Source organism: Nesoenas mayeri, assembly GCF_963082525.1.
Source record: "Nesoenas mayeri genome assembly, chromosome: Z".
Classification (NCBI taxonomy): domain Eukaryota; kingdom Metazoa; phylum Chordata; class Aves; order Columbiformes; family Columbidae; genus Nesoenas; species Nesoenas mayeri.
The window spans coordinates 586,452-604,710 of NC_137542.1; the positions used below are offsets into that span (position 1 = coordinate 586,452).

Genomic DNA, 18,259 nt, shown 5'->3' on the forward strand with positions numbered 1-18,259 from the left:
ACAACCGCCCCACGGCACGGCGCCAGGTCCCCGGAGCCCCGCCGCCGCCCCGCACCCCGGCCACTGCCCCGCACCGCGCCACCGCACCGCGCCACCGCCCCTCCACCCCGCACCCCTGCCGCCGCCCTGCACCCCGCCGCCGCCCCGCCCCCCCCCGCACCCCGGCCACCGCCCCGCACCGCACCGCACCGCACCACCGCCCCTCCACCCCGCACCCCCGCCACCGCCCCTCCACCCCGCACCCCGCCACCGCCCCGCACCCCCGCACCGCCCCTCCACCCCGCAGCCCCGCCGCCATCCCCGCCACCCCCGCCACCGCCTCCCCGGCTCACCGCCCCTCGGGCCACGTGCCCACCCTCGGGACCGAGGTTCGAGCCCCGGGATCCCGCCCGTCCCCGGGACACCCGCAGACCAGATTCCCTCGACCCCCCGCTCATCCCCGGGCCCAGCGACCCGCACCCCGCGGTCCCGCCAACAGCAGGTGCCTATGACCAAGGAAGGTGTTGGGTCTCATGCCCGGAGCTGCTGAAACGCCCCGAACAGCTCGTGTTCGGTCACATCGTGACCCAGCGTGTGCCACCTGTGCAGGCGCTGCCCCGACCTGAGCCGCGGTCCCAGGGAGCGGCAGTGGGACATGAGGAAAAGGTTCTTCACCCAGAGGTGCTGGACACTGAACAGGCTCCCAGGGAGGTGTCACGGCCCCAACCTGACAGTGTTCAAGAAGAGACTGGACACCGTCCCCAGACACACGGGGTGACCCGCGGGGTGTCCTGTGCAGGGACAGCAGTTGGACTCCATGATCCTGTGGGTTCTTCCAGCTCAGGACATTTATGACTGTCAGGTTGCACAGCTGTGTCCTGAGCATAGCAGTACTGGGGCCATCCTGGGGTCCACCCGAACACCCAGGACAGGGGAACCCGCCATCCCTCATGGCTACAACCCAGCATTAACTTTTAACCCCTTCACACACTCACAAATAAGCCACGCCAGCCTGGGAATGAAGAACTTGGTCAATGTTTTGGGTGCATGGTGTGAGACCCGTGTCAGCCCTGCTCACCCTCCTCCTTCCCCGGCGCCCCGCGGGGCGTCCTGCCCATGCTGTAGAATTCTGGGTTTGGGCGCAGGCCAACAAAATGAGCTATGCGATTAGACATGGCAAAGAAAGCAGAGATCATGCCTATGTCCCAGGCATCTTCGCGGTCAAAGCCGTGCTTCTCCAGCTTCTGGAAGTGCTCCTCGGTGATGTCGTCGGCTCGGCACACCGCAAGCGCGAACTCCAGCATGGCCAGGTCGCGGTCGCTCAGGTCAGCCAGCTTCCAGTTCACGATGACCTGCGAAAGGCAGCAGCCAGAGGATGGACCCAGCAAACACCCAACCGGCCGGCCAAGGAGACGGCAGCGCGCCCAGCACCCGAACCAGATGTCCTCGCTGCTGCGCAAGTGACACCTTTCTGTGTCACCGCCCTTCTCACCCCGGGACTGCGGCGGCTCTGCTGGGCAGCCCAGGAGGAGTTTCCCGGGGTGCGGGAGCTGCCCAGGGCAGCAAGTTCTGCACAGGGCAGATTAAAACATCACAGAATGCGGGCAGCAAGGTGAGCGTTCACAGGTCAACCCTCCCTCCCCTTGTATCGCTTGGAAGGGGAACGAGGACACACAGACCCCAGCTCAGGGTCTGAGTGTTCACCAACAAACCTAGCAGGCCAGGTTAGCGCCCCAGACTCGCCAGAATTGCTCGAGGTTGCCAGGAACCACATACATCAAAGGTTCAAAATACAAAGTAAGGATCAAAACTTTAGGTGGGAAAGCAGGCAGACGAGAGGGCCATTCCCACCTCCACGTGTTGTCATCACGTGCAGGAATGAATCCTGTCTGCAACTGCTAACCTGATATGTAAACACTTAGGTCCGTCTGCTCATATAACAAAGACCAGAGTGACTGGCAAACTCTGCTCACAACTACAGACAGCACCGACCTTGCAGCTTCAGACATTCTGAAGCCGCACAATTAGCTGAGTCTTGCTTAAGCACATCTCGAGACTGTTGGATCAAATGTCCTTTAGCTGAACGTTGTTCATTATATGATAAAGGATTACGTAATGCAACATGCAAATGTGTAACCCATTGGCTCTTTACAGTGTGAACACAGGGATAAGATTTTGTATACGTTGCCTTTCACTGTTCCTGCTGTTGTGCCGGCTTTATTCCAGCATCCAGACTTGCGCAACTCTGTAATGAACAACATCTCGTCTCTGTGTGCTACATTAGGCTCATCTGCATGCACAGCGAGTAAAACCCCTGTATTGGGATAACACCAGGGGCCACGTGAAGGAGGGGCGCACGCTGCGGTAAACCCACTGACCTGGTCAGCCAGCGCCGGCTGCTTGGAGTAGATCCGATGAAGCGCTCCATGTGCAACCACGCAGTAGGGACATCTGTTCACAGCACTGGTAGCCACGATGATGAGCTCTTTGTCTGCCTTGCTGAGTCGCCCTGCAGGGACAGCCAAAGATCTGGCACATTTTGCTATTAAAAACGTCCAACATGGCAAATACCGCTGGGACACCGGGAGGAGAGGGCTCTGGGGGGGACGGAGCTCCAGAGCGCGTGGGAAACTGCCGGCAGAGCTCCAGGCACGACAAGGCGCAACCACGTTGAGCTGAAAACCGGCAGGTTTAGGTTGGACATAAGGAGAACACGTTTTCCGACGGGGGTGCGACACCGGGACAGGCTGTCTGGAGATGCGGGAGTCGCACCCCGAAGTGTTCGAGATCGGGCTGGACGGCACTTGGAGCACCACGATCTAGTCGAAGGTGCCCCTGTCCATGGCAGTGTAGTCGTTACCAATTAAAGGATAAATCCTGTCAGCAATCACTAACCCAAGGACACGTGAATCAGCAGAGCAGTTTCGGGTCAGTCTGCTCCTCTAACAACGACCAGAGTTATCTGAAGAACTCCTGACCAGGAGCTCCCGTCTCTGCAGTTCGAACACCTGGAACCCGCACAATTAGCTGAGCTGGTTTAACAAGCATCTCCAGACTGTCCGAGCATCCTTTAGATGAACTTCGCTCGCTATAAGCGCGTTATAACACTAAAGCCCACCCCCCAGGAGTGAAGCCCCTGCCCGGGTGCAGACCCCAGCCCATGAGCGTGCGCAGTACAGGGCAGGATTGTGACCAGGAGTGAATCACGGGCCAGGCCTGGGAACGGGGGACCTGGGGACCTGGGGAGGCGCCGGCAAACCCGTCAGCGTCACCGACGTGGGGGCTGTGGGAAGCTGAGCCGGTGCTGGTTTTACCACCGGCATCACGCAGCCCCAGAATAAAACGGTGTCTTGACACTGTGTATATTCTGCAGGAGGGCAGGGGGAAGAGATGATCTTTGAAGGTGCCTTCCAACCCAAACCATTCTATGACCATCCAGTTACCTGGATAGTTGCTCATGAGGCACCTAATTAGGATGAGAAACATAAAAGTTCGTCAACAGAGAAACAACGCTCCTACATAACAGGAAAACGCAGAGGAGCAAAATTCCTTGCTCAGTGAGCAGGAAGCTCGTTTGGTGCTTCTCGTGTTCGCCTCGGAGCCAGGTGACTGGGGAGGGTGCTGTCTGCCCTTGCTCCGATGCTCTATTGCTGCTTTACACAAAAGCGCAGTGTTCCCAAACCCACTAAGGGGGTGTCACAAGCATCACTGGCAGCTTTTGAGGGCAGAAAAAGAGACCAAAAGGAACAACGTGGCACCCTGGGACCAGGGCTTGGAGAACTTGCAGCGGCCACCGCGCAGACCAACCGCAGCTCGCAGGTCTGTGGCGGCTCTGGAGCGGCCGTGCGTCCATCCCAATCACCCTCACAAACAGCGTCGCAGGACCGTGCACAGCACCCGCGGAGCTGCGCACCAGCACTCGTGCTCTTTGCCTTTTCAAGGTAATGAGCAGCAGGGCTTTTTCAAAACTACACTTCACAGGGAAGGTCGGGGTCGCTCCTCCTCACAAAAACTACTGCTTTACTGGGCTTGGAAAGTATTTCCATGCACCCAGTGCCTCCTAAGAGCGTGAAACACACTACTGAAAGCTCCTGGTGGAGAGGGGTCAGGAGAAGAGGCGTCCAGTGCCAGAAGGTGGCAACGCCATGGTACGGCAGGAGAGATGTGACAAGGGTGGGATCCAAGATGGTTCTGCTCTTCAGGTCAAACAAAAAGGGAGCATGGGAACGACCAGGGGAGACAGAACAGGGGCTGCAGGAGCAGAGCCAAGAGCTTCACATGGGGACTGCGCGTACGGGAGAGGAGCCGCGCTGCACCCACTGCTGCCTGCAGAACCCGCTCCGACACTGCTCCTGAGCCCTCCCCAGCACCTCAGGCTGTCTGTGACCCTCGTGTGTCCCCAGCACCCCAGGCTGTTTGTGACCCTCGTGTGTCCCCAGCACCCCAGGCTGTTTGTGACCCCGTGTGTCCCCAGCGCCCCAGGCTGCTTGTGACCCCGTGTGTCCCCAGCACCCCAGGCTGTTTGTGACCCCGTGTGTGTCCCCAGCGCCCCAGGCTGTTTGTGACCCCGTGTGTGTCCCCAGCACCCCAGGCTGTTTGTGACCCCGTGTGTCCCCAGCACCCCAGGCTGTTTGTGACCCCGTGTGTGTCCCCAGCGCCCCAGGCTGTTTGTGACCCCGTGTGTCCCAGCCCCACCTGCTCACGAGGTCCCAGGCAGATCACACAGGATCCCAGGGCTGGAATGGCTCACAGAAGGAGACTCCACACCTGCTCTGGGCAGCCTGGGCCAGGCTCTGGCACCTCCAGCAAACAAGTGTCTGCTCGTGTTCACATGGAGCCTCCTGTGCTTCAGTCTGTGCCCGCTGCCCCTCACCCTGGCGCTGGGCACCATGAGCAGAGTCTGCTCCATCCTGACACCACCTGACACACTGATCACTGATCACATCCCTCTCAGCTTCTCTTCTCCACTCAGCAGCCCCAGCTCTCTCAGTGTCTCCTCACACAAAGATGCTCCAGACCCCTCAGCATCTCCGTGTCCCTCCCTGGACTCTCTGCAGCGGCTCCTTGTCCCTCTTGGCCTGGGGAGCCCAGCACTGGCCCCAGTTCTGCAGATGGGGCCTCCCCAGGCAGAGCAGAGGGGGAGGAACAACCTCCCTGACCTGCTGCCCACACTCTTCCTCACACACCCCAGGGCCCGTTGGGCTCTTGGCCACAGGGCACGTTGGTGACTCGCGCTCACCCTGTTGTCCCCAGAACCCCCAGGTCCTTCTCTGCAGAGCTGCTCCAGCAGGTCACCCCAGCTGTGCTGGTGCCGGGGTTGTTCCTCCCCAGTGCAGGACCCCACACTGGCCCTTGCTGAATCCACCAGGTTCTCCCCTGCCCATTCCAGCCTGGCCAGGTCTCTGGATGGCAGCGCAGCCTGTGGGGTGTCAGACCTTCCTCTCAGTTCGGTGTCATCCTCAAATGGGCTGAGGGTGCACTGTGTGTTCATCCAGGGCACTGGGGAACAGGTTGACCAAGACTGGACCCAGGGACCCTGGGAGCCCCGATAACTGCAGTCTGCAGCCCCTGATAACCCCGTCTGGACCCGCACCGTGAGCTCTGCCATCCAGCCAGGTCTCTGTCCATCTCACCGTGCACACATCTGCACAAGCAGCAGGATCAGTCCGCACACGCCAGCCTGTTTTACACAAGCTGGGTTTTACTCAGGCACCTTCGGAGCAAAAGCAATGAGGAGAGATCCCTCAGTGCCCAGCACCACGGGAAGTACAAGGGAGGAACTGGCAGCCCTCAAACTGCCTTTGCTCAGGGGCTGGAGAGCTGTGCAGTGTCCCCAGCGTGTCACCGCTGCAGCCAGCCCTGTGTCCTGTGTCCCCAGCGTGTCACCGCTGCAGCCAGCCCTGTGTCCCATGTCCACTGCCCGTGTGACCGCTGCAGCCAGCCCTGCGTCCTGTGTCCCTAGCGTGTCACCGCTGCAGCCAGCCCTGTGTCCCATGTCCCCTGCCCGTGTCACCGCTGCAGCCAGCCCTGTGTCCTGTGTCCTGTGTCCCCAGCGTGTCACCACTGCAGCCAGCCCTGTGTCCCGTGTTCCCTGCCCGTGTCACCGCTGCAGCCAGCCCTGCGTCCCGTGTCCACTGCCCGTGTCACCGCTGCAGCCAGCCCTGCGTCCTGTGTCCCCAGCGTGTCACCGCTGCAGCCAGCCCTGTGTCCCATGTCCCCTGCCCGTGTCACCGCTGCAGCAAGCCCTGCGTCCCGTGTCCCCTGCCTGTGTCCCCACGCACAGCGAGCGCTGTGGTGCTGCCGCAAGGTTTGTACAGCCCTGGCGCAAAGTCCCCAAGGCACTGGGTCGGGTCCCTGTGTCCCCAGCCTCCCTCACACACGACTCCGTGCTGCTCAGGGCAGCTCCCGGCCAAGAGCCGCTGTGTCTGGGGCACTGCAGGCTGAGCACAGGCCTGTCCCTGGCCTGGGAGCCATTCCGCGCTGTCCCCTCGGCTGTGACCCGAGCCACGCTGCGGTGCCTGCCGCAAAACCCACTGCCCGGCTGGAACCCGATCCCAGAGACCTGCCCCGTCCCCTGGTCACCACAGCCAGACCTGCCTGGTTGCGGCAGCGTGAGGCTGCAGCGCCGCTCCTGAGCGGTGCAGGGTCTGGAGATGAAGCCGTTATGAGGAGCGGCTGCAGTTCCTGGGTTTGCTCAGCTGGAGCGGAGCAGACTGAGGGCAGAGCTCATGGGCTGCAGGTTCCTCAGCAGGGACTGAGCTCTGCTCTGTGACAGTGACAGAGCCCAGGGCACGGCAGCAGATGTGCCGGGGAGGGTCAGTGGGACATGAGGAAAAGGTTCTTCCCCAGAGGTGCTGGACACTGAACAGGCTCCCAGGGAGGTGTCACAGCCCCAACCTGAGTGTTCAACAAGAGACTGGACAATGTCCTCAGACACACGGGGTGACCTGTGTCCCCTGTGCAGGGACAGCAGTTGGACTCCATGATCCATCCAGAGGGACCTGGACAAGCTCGAGAAGTGGATCCATGCAAACACCATCAGGTTCAACAAGGCCGAGTGCCGGGTCCTGCCCTGGTGGGACAACCCCCGGTACCAGTCCCGCTGGGGTGCAGGATGGAGAGCTGCTGGAGGGGGGCCAGAGGAGCCCCAGGAATGACCCGAGGCTGGAACAGCTCTGCTGGGGACAGGTGACAGAGCTGGGCTGTTCAGCTGGAGAACAGAAGCTCCGGGACACCTTAGTGCACCTTTCAGTGCTTAAAAGGGGCCCATGAGAAAGATGGGACAGACTTTGAGCAGGGCCTGTTGTGACAGGACAAGGGGTGATGGTTTAAACTAAAGGAGGGAGATTCAGGCCGGACATGAGGCAGGAATTGTTGTCCTGAGGGTGGTGAGAGCCTGTGCCAGGTACCCAGAGAGGTGGTGGATGAACCATCCCTGAGACACCCCAGGCCAGGCTGGACGGGGCTCTGAGCACCCTGAGCTGGTGCAGATGTCCCTGTCACGGCAGGGGAATGGGGAGCTGGGAGGGCCCTGCGACACAAACCATCTGTGGTTCTGTGACACCGAGCACCGTGCAGTGAGGCAGCGGAACTCGAGGGCTTTTCTTACCCACAAGCTAAAGAGTATGAAGGTGTATGCAACAGGACCAAAGCCAGAAGCAGCTGTGTGCCTCCTGCCTCCGCCGGCCGTTATTATGGGCTGGGAAGGCAGCGTGAGGCAAAATACGTGAGGATGTCAGAAATGCCGCTCGCAGCAGCTTTTCACAGCGACAGAGCCGAGGGAGCTCCGAGGCAGCCGTGAGTGCGTTACCTGAGTCTCTGCTCATAACGGTGTCGTAATAAGCAAAGAAAGCTCTGAACTCCGCCGGGCGGTGCGACATGGCTCGGAACACGTTGGGCAGAAACCCGGTCTGCGCGGGGAGAAGAGAAACACATCAGAACTGCGACTGGGCACGGGGCTGACACCAGCGCCCCGGGCTGAGCGCCGCCTGGCAGCACAGCAGCGCGGGGAGGCTCTGCAGACCCGTGCTCTTGCCCTTTGAGCCCAGTTCATATGCATGACTGAACACAGTCATAGAATAGAATTCCAGAATGATTCTGGCTGGAAGAGACTCCCAAGTTCATCGAGTCCAGCCGTTCCCCCACTCCTGTCCCTGCCCCCTGTCCTGAGAACCTCATGTCCGTCTGTCCAGCCCTCCAGGGCTGGTGACTCCAGCACTGCCCTGGGCAGCCTGTTCAATGCCCCACAGCCCTTTAGGGAAGAAATTGTTCCCCACATCCAAGCTGAGCTTCCCGGTGCAGCTGAGGACGGCGGGCACAGGAGCAGCTGAGGACGGCGGGCGCAGGAGCAGCTGAGGACGGCGGGCGCAGGAGCAGCCGGCGCAGCGGCCGCCGTGCAGTCCCAGCACGGACCAGCCCGTCCACACCACGCAGCTCAGCGCCGTGCTGCGCAGTCCCTTCAACCCCTGACACTCTGGGGTTCTGTGATTCTGTGACAGGGACGGACGGACCGTCGCTCCCTGGAGAGGAAGGTCTTGGAACAGAGCGGTCTCCTCGGAGCCGTGGCTGTGGAGTGTTTCAGCCATCAGGAAGGACTGTGCCACGTTCCTTCTCCAAACAGCAGGGAAGGGAACTCTTGTCCAGCCCCCTCCTTTTCCCCCATATACACTCTGTATTAGGCTTACTGTTCTGCCACGGCACAGCACATTCAGCTTTTGAGTCAAAATGTCAAAGCTCAAAAGCAGAAATACCCTGATCCTTTTAACACTGTCATCAGAACAGCTCCTCACCGGTGTCTTCTCCATTGAAAGTGCTACTAATCCTCCTAATAGTGTCTCAGGTGAACCCAGATGCTCCCCCAGAAAGATGTCGGTATTCCAGCCAACCCCACGCACAAGATGCCACCTGCAACAACCCGCCAGCCTCACGGAACCAGGGACACCCACAGTGCTGCCCACACGCTGCAGGATTTACCGTAAAATCCCCATCCTGCAGACTGGAAGGAGCTTTGCAAGCAGCGCCGCTCACCTTGGTCTATCGGGTTAGCGTTAGACCCAGCGGGACCAGAACTGCTCCCCTGGGGTGTACGAGCTGCTCTGAACTTGGCCCCTCTCCACGGACAGAGCTCTGCCGAGCTCCTTTACCTTGATCTCCACCTCCTCCATGAGCTCCACGATGTCGTACGGCATGTCCTTCTTGTTGGGGACCGGGTACCGTCCCACGGCCCTGGTCTGGCTCTCCCCCTCGGTGCTGTGTGCCGCCCGCGGCCACCGCGGTGTCCCCGCGGCCAGCACCGGGAGAAGCTGCGGAGAAAGGAGGGAGGGACGTTTGTTATTTGGAAGGACAGGTGCCGTTTCAGCAGCGCGGGGAGGAAGCACGCCTCAGCCGCTCCTGCGCTCCTGGCGGGACGCGGGCACCTGTCGCTGGAAGCCATCGCTGCTGCGTCAGCGGTTCTGGGAGAGGAGCCCCAGGTCTCGCTCCTGGGTGCACCCTCAGCGGCTGTGAGGGCACCGGCAAGATCGCCCCCGTGTCCCCCCGTGTCCCCTTCCCGTGTCCCCTCAGCCCTGAACCCGTGGCATCTGCCAAGCTTCAAAGGTGTTTCTGCCCATCTGCACCCAGCAATGCCACACGGGCACCCAGCAGTGCCCCAAACAGGGCTCGAAAAACAAGTTCAAGGTCTCCTTCTTATCCACCAGCCAGCCCTCCCCCGGGCAAAGCCATCCTCTCTCCAGAGAGCAGCCAGAGGCGCCGGGACCAGCGCTCCGGAGTAAACAGCGCTGTCACGCTGGAGCCGCCGGGAAGGCTTTGGTGCTGAGGAGGCTGCAGCACCCTCTGTCACGCTCCAGCCCTGTGCGAAGCTGTGGTCTGGCAGCGTCCAGGATGCGGGACCCGCAGCTGCTCAGCGGAGTCAAAACGGCTTAACAAAACGGCTGCATCTCAAAGACGGGCAGGCTGGGCTGGAGAGACGCGACTCGGGCAGTGGGAGCAGGTGGGGAGCAGGGCCGGTGTCCCTGCACCCGGTGTCCCTGCACCCAGTGTCCCAGCGCCTGGTGTCCCTGCACCCAGTGTCCCTGCACCCGGTGTCCCTGCACCCGGTGTCCCAGCGCCTGGTGTCCCTGCACCCAGTGTCCCTGCACCCGGTGTCCCAGTGCCCAGCCCAGCCTGCCCCGCTCTGCAGCACCGTCACAGCTGTTCTGAGTGTTCCCAGGAACATCGCACGGTCCCCGGACACCCCCCCACCACACGGTGTTCTCCACAGTTTTGGGGGTGAAAAATAAACCTGTTGGATTGCACATTCCTCAAGCGTTTTTGTTTGGCACAACAAGTTCTGGCCTGAAATGTCAACATGACTGCAGCACGAACGAGTAACAAGGAATGCGGGCAGCGAGCCCTCCGCCTGCTGCTGTGAGGAAGACGCTGAAACAGCTGTTTGTGGTGTAACAGACTGTACCCAGGTACCGCTCATGAAAACGATGAGAAAAACACTAAAGTAAATCTGAACAGGAAAATCATCTCAGAAATCAGGCTAGATAAAAGAAGGAATTGCTGTCCTGCGGGTGGTGAGAGCCTGTGCCAGGTCCCCAGAGAGGGGGTGGATGAACCATCCCTGAGACACCCCAGGCCAGGCTGGACGGGGCTCTGAGCACCCTGAGCTGGTGCAGATGTCCCTGTCACGGCACAGGGGGCACTGGGGATGTCCCTCAAACCCAAACCCTCTGTGACTCAGTGCAAACGTAAACTGGGGTGCAATAGGTAGCGTCAGGGCCACGGAGAGCCAGGATTCCCACCACTCAAGGGTCCGTCGGTTCAAAACCTGAGCAAAGCTGCACACACAGCACACAAGTCACTGCCGGTTTGGGACCAGAGGCCGCGCGTGTGCAACGCGGGGCGGCAGCTCCGCAGAGCCCCCGCGGCGGCGTGTGAGCGAGGGCCGGGAGCCGGCGGCCTCGGGGCAGCCGAGGGGGCCGCGGTGACCGGACGCCCTCCCGCCCCCCGAGCCCCTGCAGCGCGGCCGGACCGCCCGAGGGGCCGCGCAGGACCCGGCAGCGACCGCCGCCCGCTCCGCTACTCACGGTCCGCAGCCGCAGGCCGCGCAGCGCGGAGCCGCGCAGCAGGGAGCCCATGGCCCGGCCTCCGGGGACAGCGCCGCGGTGGGCACGGCCGGCCCGCCCTCCCGGCCCCGGCCCCGGCCCGCCCTCCCGGCCCCGGCCCCGGCCCCGGCCCCGGCCCGGCCTCCTGCGGCGGGGCAGGCGGGGCAGGCGCGCCCGGCGCGGAGCTCGGCGCCGGAAAGCCTCCGCGGGGCGGCGCGTTGCGCGGCCCAGCCCCGCCTGCCCGGGACCCGCAGCGCCGAGCAGCGGCCGCTCCTCCGCCCGAGCTCCGGCCGCGCGGCCGGGCCGCCCCGCCCGCCCCCCGCCGCAGCTCCGCCCCCCGCCGCAGCTCCGCCCCCCGCCGCAGCTCCGCCCCCCGCCGCAGCTCCGCCCCCCGCCGCAGCTCCGCCCCCCGCCGCAGCTCCGCCCCCCGCCGCAGCTCCGCCCCCCGCCGCAGCTCCGCCCCCCGCCGCAGCTCCGGCCCCCGCCGCAGCTCCGCCCCCCGCCGCAGCTCCGCCCCCCGCCGCAGCTCCGCCCCCCGCCGCAGCTCCGCCCCCCGCCGCAGCTCCGCCCCGAGCAGCGCGCGGATGGCGGGCGGCGGGGGCTGCGCGGCGGCGGAGCCCGATGGGGACGCGGCGCTGGCCTGCGAGGCGCTGCGGCTGCTGCGGATCGAGCCCGCGGCCCCGGGCGCGGCGCGGGCGGGCGGGTCGGTAGGTGCGGGCGGGCCGGGCGGTGCGGGCGGGCCGGGCCCGGCGCGGCTCCAGCCCCGGGCGGCCGCGGGCTGAGGCCGCGCTCCCCGCAGAGGAACGCGCTGCGGAAGCGGCGGCGCTGGGAGCGGGTGCTGGCGGCGCGCAGGGCCAAGCGGCGGCAGGAGCGGCAGCGGAGCCGCGCCCGGCGGGCACAGGGCGCAGGTGAGCGGCGCGGGGCGGCCCCGCCGGGGCGCCGGGCCGGGCCCGGGCTGCCCTCGCCGCTGTGTCCGCAGGGGCTGCCGGCCGGGGCGGCGGCGGGGCCCGGGCCGCCCTCGCCAGGGAGCGGCTGCTGGAGGCGCGGGCGGCGGGACCCCGGCTCTGCGTGGACCTCGGCGTGGCCGCCCGCATGTCGCACAAGGTACCGGGGCCCTGGCGCTGCGCCCCCGCACCGGGGCTGCGGCGGGGCCCTGCCCGCGCTCCCGACACCGCGGAGTGTGACCCGTGGGGGCCGCCGCTGCTGTTCCCGGTTCCCGGTTCCCGGCTCGGGACGTGTCCTGCCCCACCGGGCCCTGGGGGGCGGTCACCGGTTCGTTCTCACAGACCCTCGGAGTGTCCTGAGCTGGAGGGACCCACAGGACCATGGAGTCCAACTGCTGTCCCTGCACAGGACACCCCACAGGTCACCCCGTGTGTCTGGGGACGGTGTCCGGTCTCTTCTTGAACACTGTCAGGTTGGGCCGTGACGCCTCCCTGGGAGCCTGTTCAGTGTCCAGCACCTCTGGGGAAGAACCTTTTCCTCATGTCCCACTGCCCCTCCCTGGCACATCTGCTGCCGTTCCCTCCCGTGCCCCTGTTCTTCCCCTCGTGGGGAAGCTGCAGCGCCATGAGCTCTCCCCTCGGTCTCCTCAGGGCTGTTCTGGCCGTGCTGGGCACCTCCAGCTCAGCCGGAGCCGGGGTGTCGGGGGGTGCACAGGCAGCAGCTCTGCGGAGCTCACCCCAAGGGGGTCCTGTCCCTCCGGTCCTGTCCCTGCTGTCCCCCCGCGGTTGCAGTCCCGGCTCTGGGGTTCCCTGTGCTCCCGGGAGCAGCCTGTGCAGAGCCCCAGCAGCTGCGGGTGACACCGGCTGTGCCGGCGCCGGGCAGAGCCACCGCTGCGCTGCCGGGTCACTGTGCGTGGTGTTTGTTGGAAGGAAACCAGCCGCCTCGCCTCCCAGATCAGGAGGCTCTACGGGTCCAACCGGCGGGCCGAGAAGCCGTTTTGGCTCTACCTGACACAGTTCGTGGCGGGCTCGCTGATCTACGAGGAATGTTTTCGCATGAACGACGGCTTCTCCAGTTACCTGGTAAGGGTCTGACCGCGGTGCTGTGGCGGCTTGCGGCACCTGCAGCGCTGGCCCTCGGGCTGCCCCGAGGCTGCGCTGGGTTTGGTGCGAGCTCTGGTGTGGGGAGGCAGCTCGGTGATGGCGGTTGTGGTCAGATCTCGTTGCCCCTTGGCAGGAGATGGGAGCGGGCAGGTAACGGGGCGATGTGCAAGGCCCTGCGCTTAGCGCTCGTGTCCTGCGGGAGAATTCCGCCCCCAGGTGCCACCTCTGCAGAGACACCCGTGCTCCGGGACGGGCCTGGGCAGGGCACACGTTCCGTCCCCGGCGTCCGCCCCAGCTCGGTCCGGCCGGAGCACGAGACCCGCTCGCGCAGGTCGCGGCAGCGACACCGAGCAGCAGGTTGTGCCGCGGCTGCGGGGCTGCACCCGCGGGCGGGGAAGAACACCGAAAGAGCTAGAACCTCATTTTAAATTGGGTAATTATTGCTGATCTCCCTTCCGCAAACCACAGCTAGGAATTTTGATGAGAATTTAACGGAATTTGAGATATGTGTTGTTCAGTGCCCATATAGAAACTTTTTCCAATTTAAAAGAAGCACTCTCCCTGTAGGAGTTTCAGCAGTTAAGGCAGTAGTGTCAGATCCGGTGTATTTCTGTGTGCGAGAGTGGGTTTGTTCTAACAGATGCACTTTGGGCTAAAGGCTGCTTCTCTCCCTGTCTTGCATTTTTCAGATGGATACAACTGAAGAAAGTTACCTGGATCTGTTTCCTTCAGATGCAATTGTTTATCTCACTCCTGACTCTGAGAATGGTAAATATTTCGCTTGCTTTAGTCAAAGGGGACTAGGGCAAAAGATTGATCATTAAGCTTTTCTTTTTGAGACTTCTGTGGTTCAGGTGATTCAGTTTCAAGCATTCACTGTCTCAAATTGCATGAGATATACTGCATGCTTAGATCTCATGCTAAATCGTCAATCTGTTTTGACAGGGAGTGATGTTTTGAGTCAGGGCTGTGTGTGATCTGTACCAGACTTAACCTGGAACCTGCATGTAGACCCCCCGCAGTTCGTAATACTACGAAGTGGAGAAGTGGAGATGCTGTGTCAGCTCTAGACAGTCTAAATTACATCTTTATCTGAAATACTGCAGTAGCCGCAGCGTTCCCTTCACTGCTCAATGTGCCACTCTGTTTTCTCCTCTTCCTCCGTTTCTGACTGGCCGCCTGTTCCGGGGGGTGTAGCTCCCTTTCTGGTGTCACGCCGGTGCTTTACTCTGGTGAAGAACCTGGTGGGGGCCGGGGAGGGTTTTAGCTGGTGACTTGGCAGTGGGGCTGAGTCTGCAGAGCAGACGGGGATTGGCGTGACCAGGTCGGCCGCATGTGGGAACAGACAGCGCTAAAGGCAGCAGTGAGCGGTGTCTCCGGCGCTCCATGTCTGACCCCCCTGTCCCTGCAGCGTCAGCCTCCCCCGCCGCCCCAGCGCGACCGTGCCCGCAGCTTCCTGCCGGGGGGGGTCTCGCCTGCACAGTGGGGCAGGATCGTACTGTCATAGAGCGGTGACTCAAGTGCTTCTCTTGTTTCTAGTCCTCGAAGATATTGACCCAAATAAAGTGTACGTCCTCGGGGGCCTGGTGGATGAAAGCATTCACAAGGTGGGTAGCAGCCCGTCGGAACCCAAAGGTGCCACGGCCCCATTCCCACGTGAGGGCAGAGATGTCCCTTTGGTAGCACCAGTGCTGCCGCTGCCTCGGTTTGGCACATCGCCCTCATACCACCGTCTGTTTTTCCCCTGGTGGTGCCTGGATCCGGCACCGCGCTGAGTGAGGCCGCAGCGGTCTGGGTCAAATGATCCCAGGACAGTTTTCAGCTTCGTGGCTGCTTGTACCCAAAATAACGTGTGTGCTCTGCAGGTCCGTGCACATCGCGCCCCGTGTTGTTGTTTCCCTTGCAGAAGCTGACGCTGCGAAGGGCAGAGGAGCAGTCCTTGCAGACAGCCCGCCTGCCCATCCGTGAGTACATGGTCAAAGCTGCGAACAGCAAGAACTACCACTCGGAGACGCTGGCCATTAATCAGGGTGAGGGGCTGAGCCGCGGCAGCAGCCCAGTGCTGAGTGATGGGGAAACTGGGAGCAGGGGTTTCTCCTGCTGGGTTTGATCCTGCTGCCCCCGTTCTGGGGGTCTGGTGGCTGCTCTGCCAGCACACTCGCATGCAGCAGGACTCGCGTTGCTCTTGCTCTGCAGGGGGCAGTGAGCGGTTACTGTGAGGGGATGTGGGGCGGCAGCTGTCACTACTCGTCACACCAGTTGCCAGGGAGGGGGACAGAGGCTGCCGGGCCGTGCGGGGCTCAGCCCGGGCTCACAGCACTGGGGTGGTTGTCGTGTCCCTCAGCGCGGCTCCACGTGGTGACCTGGGCCACCCTGTCCCTGCGGGGGATGTGCCCACACTCCCACTGCTGCTGTGTCTGTGCTGCGTGACGTGGACCCTCTGCTGGGGACCACGGGGGGAATCACAGAATCATGGAATGTCAGGGGTTGGAGGGCCCTGTAAAGCTCACCCAGTGCAATCCCCCCATGGAGCAGGAACACCCAGATGAGGTTACACAGGAAGGTGTCCAGGCGGGTTGGAATGTCTGCACAGAAGGAGACTCCACAGCCCCCTGGGCAGCCTGGGCCAGGCTCTGACACCCTCACCACAACAAGTTTCTTCTCCTCTTTCAGTGGAACCTCCTGTGTTCCAGTTTGCACCCATTGCCCCTTGTCCTGTCCCTGGTTGTCACCAGCAGAGCCTGGCTCCATCCTCCTGACACTGCCCCTTTCCATATTGATCCCCAGCAATGAGTCCCCCCTCAGTGTCCTCTTGTCCAGCTCCAGAGCCCCAGCTCCCTCAGCCTTTCCTCACACGGGAGATGCTCCACTCCCTGCAGCATCTTGGTGGCTGCGCTGGACTCTCTGCAGCAGTTCCCTGTCCTGCTGGAACTGAGGGGCCACAGCTGGACACAAGATTCCAGGTGTGGTCTCCCCAGGGCAGAGCAGAGGGGCAGGAGAACCTCTCTGACCTACTGACCACCCCCTTCTAACCCACCCCAGGTCCCATTGGCTTCCTGGCCACAAGGGCCCAGTGCTGGCTCATGGTCACCCTGCTGTCCCCAGGACCCCCAGCTCCCTTTCCCTACACTGCTCTCTCACAGCTCATTCCCCAAATCATACTGGAACCTGGGGTTGTTCCTGCTCCAGCAGGTTCCCTCCTGTGGCACAAGGATGTGGTGGCTGCATCCATGAGCACAAGGCAGGGGAGCAGAGCAGGGCTCCATGGAGACCCCGTGTCCCGGGGTCCCTGACATGGGGACACAGCGTCCGAGGGGCGATGCTGGACGCACGGCGGGTCTGACCCGCTGTGGCGTGTGGGCAGCGTGTGACTCAGAGCCCTGACCGGGGCACAGCCGCTGCTTCTCACCCAAAGTCAGCTCCACAATGGTCATCTGCTCCTTGGGGAGCTGCCCCAAACCCTCGCTCATCAGATTTTAAATGGGAGGGAATGCGAACCCCACAATAACCTTCCCTGGCACCAGCTGTTACCTTTTCCCAAGGTTTCACAGTCAGTGTGGTGTGTATTGTATTATAGAGCTAATGAGAGGTATCACAACACGGCACATCTTCTGTCCCCAACAGTCTTTGACGTCCTGCTAACGTACCGCGAGACGCGAAGCTGGCCAGCGGCCCTGAAAGCTGGGGTTTCCTCTGGAAAGGGCTACGTGCTGCCAGACACAGCGGAAGAAGCGGAAATACCTCCGCATGACAACGCGCAAGAAGACTCTTTATTTTGTGATGTTAAGGAGCAGCATGTACAGGAGAATCAAACTCCGGATTTCAAGCAGAGGCATGAGGGTGAATGTGCATAGAGAAAACAGCTCTGCTTAACTCCTGTTTGAGGACCTTGTCAAGAGCGACACATTCTACCTCAGCAGAGCGATGCTGGAAATGACGTTTCCCCCTGAACAGAAAACAGGAGCTGACAGCGCCCTGGGATCGAGTGAAAACCCACAGGAATTCAGTTTTGCTTCTTTGCGGGTGGTTGTTAGAGTGTTCCTGGCTCTGTGTCAGCACTGGTTCTGGGGCAGGGAGGACAGCTTTCAGGTATTTCTTTCATCTTTATTAAACAGTGAGCAGGGTGAAGATAGAATAGCAAAGCTCGCTGGCGAGGGAGGTCCCTTGCCGTGGAAAAGGACAGTGCTGTTCGGTCGGGGAAGACAAAGTGGGACGTGATTCCCCAGTGCACCATGTCCTAACAACTTCAAACCAGTTGAGTTGAAGACTCGGTGAGTTGCTGAAGCCTATAGCTAATCCTGTGCATCTATTAGTAATCTAAAAATCTAAATTAAAACGTTTACACGTCAACTCCCGTCGCATCGCTCCAGTCGCGGTGGTACACGGTCGCACACCGTGTAGCGTTCACAAGCCTTGACGTTCCTCCTGGAAAGGTGTCTGGGAGCTGACTGTGCCCTGTGCAAAGAGCAGTGACGTGTCACACGGCCACAGCAGAAAGCATTTTCGATGCATGTAATTCAATACGTTACCTTAGCCATTGTTGCTAAAAAAATATCCCCTTATGGTCAATGACTGTGTCTACCCACCAGTGGAAGGGTTGAAGTCCCTGGAGGTAAATCACAATGTCATTTGCTTATGTGTTTTCGTTTCTCCTGGTTTTTCTGCATGCCCCCGGTAACTCGGCGCCATCAGCCGGTGTCGGCAGCAACCACAGCAGCTGTGCTGCTCCCACACGCGTGGGTGTGCATGGGCTGGTGCCTGTTCCTTTGCTGTGCCAAGGGGCTCTTTGTGTTCTTGCTCCTCCCATCCCCGTGCGCATCAGCTGTCGGTGTGTGGGGTGTCTGTGCCTCAGTCACAGTGCAGGACACTGTCACTGTCATCGCGCCCCTGGTTCACCAGCAGCCGCCAGCGGACGAGGGGTCTGGGCCGGCAGAGCCGCCCGCCCTCGCTCAGCGGCTTTGGGCTGCTCCAGGCTGCCGGATTCCCGTGGGGGTGCGCTTGCCTGGCTGGTACAGAGGTCTGCTGCGGGGGCTGCAGCTCTCCCTGCCGCCCCAGCCAACACCCCCTCCACACCGGGGTTCAGCTGCAAGGACCTGCCCTTTGCTCCCTCTGGAAGTGCTAAAGAAGGAGCAAAAACCAGAG

General features: G+C 62.0%; 2 protein-coding genes across 2 annotated transcripts; one reads left to right on the forward strand and one right to left on the reverse strand.

The window, feature by feature from the left end:
- Positions 1 to 998: 998 nt before the first annotated feature.
- LOC308052219 (uncharacterized protein) lies at positions 999 to 11,153 on the reverse strand. Its single transcript, XM_080363054.1, has 5 exons — positions 11,052 to 11,153; positions 9,123 to 9,281; positions 7,790 to 7,889; positions 2,358 to 2,488; positions 999 to 1,331 (listed from the first exon to the last, which is right to left on the reverse strand). The coding sequence occupies exons 1-5, from the start codon at positions 11,100 to 11,102 to the stop codon at positions 1,044 to 1,046; spliced, it is 729 nt and encodes a 242-aa protein (XP_080219180.1). The 5' UTR covers positions 11,103 to 11,153; the 3' UTR covers positions 999 to 1,043.
- A 500-nt stretch (positions 11,154 to 11,653) lies between these two features.
- Positions 11,654 to 17,647, forward strand: TRMT10B (tRNA methyltransferase 10B; the record flags this gene model as incomplete). Its single annotated transcript, XM_080362742.1, has 8 exons — positions 11,654 to 11,776; positions 11,869 to 11,977; positions 12,049 to 12,173; positions 12,944 to 13,096; positions 13,807 to 13,885; positions 14,657 to 14,724; positions 15,024 to 15,147; positions 16,742 to 17,647. The coding sequence occupies 8 exons, from the start codon at positions 11,654 to 11,656 to the stop codon at positions 16,969 to 16,971; spliced, it is 1,011 nt and encodes a 336-aa protein (XP_080218868.1). The 3' UTR covers positions 16,972 to 17,647.
- Between the last annotated feature and the right edge of the window lie 612 nt (positions 17,648 to 18,259).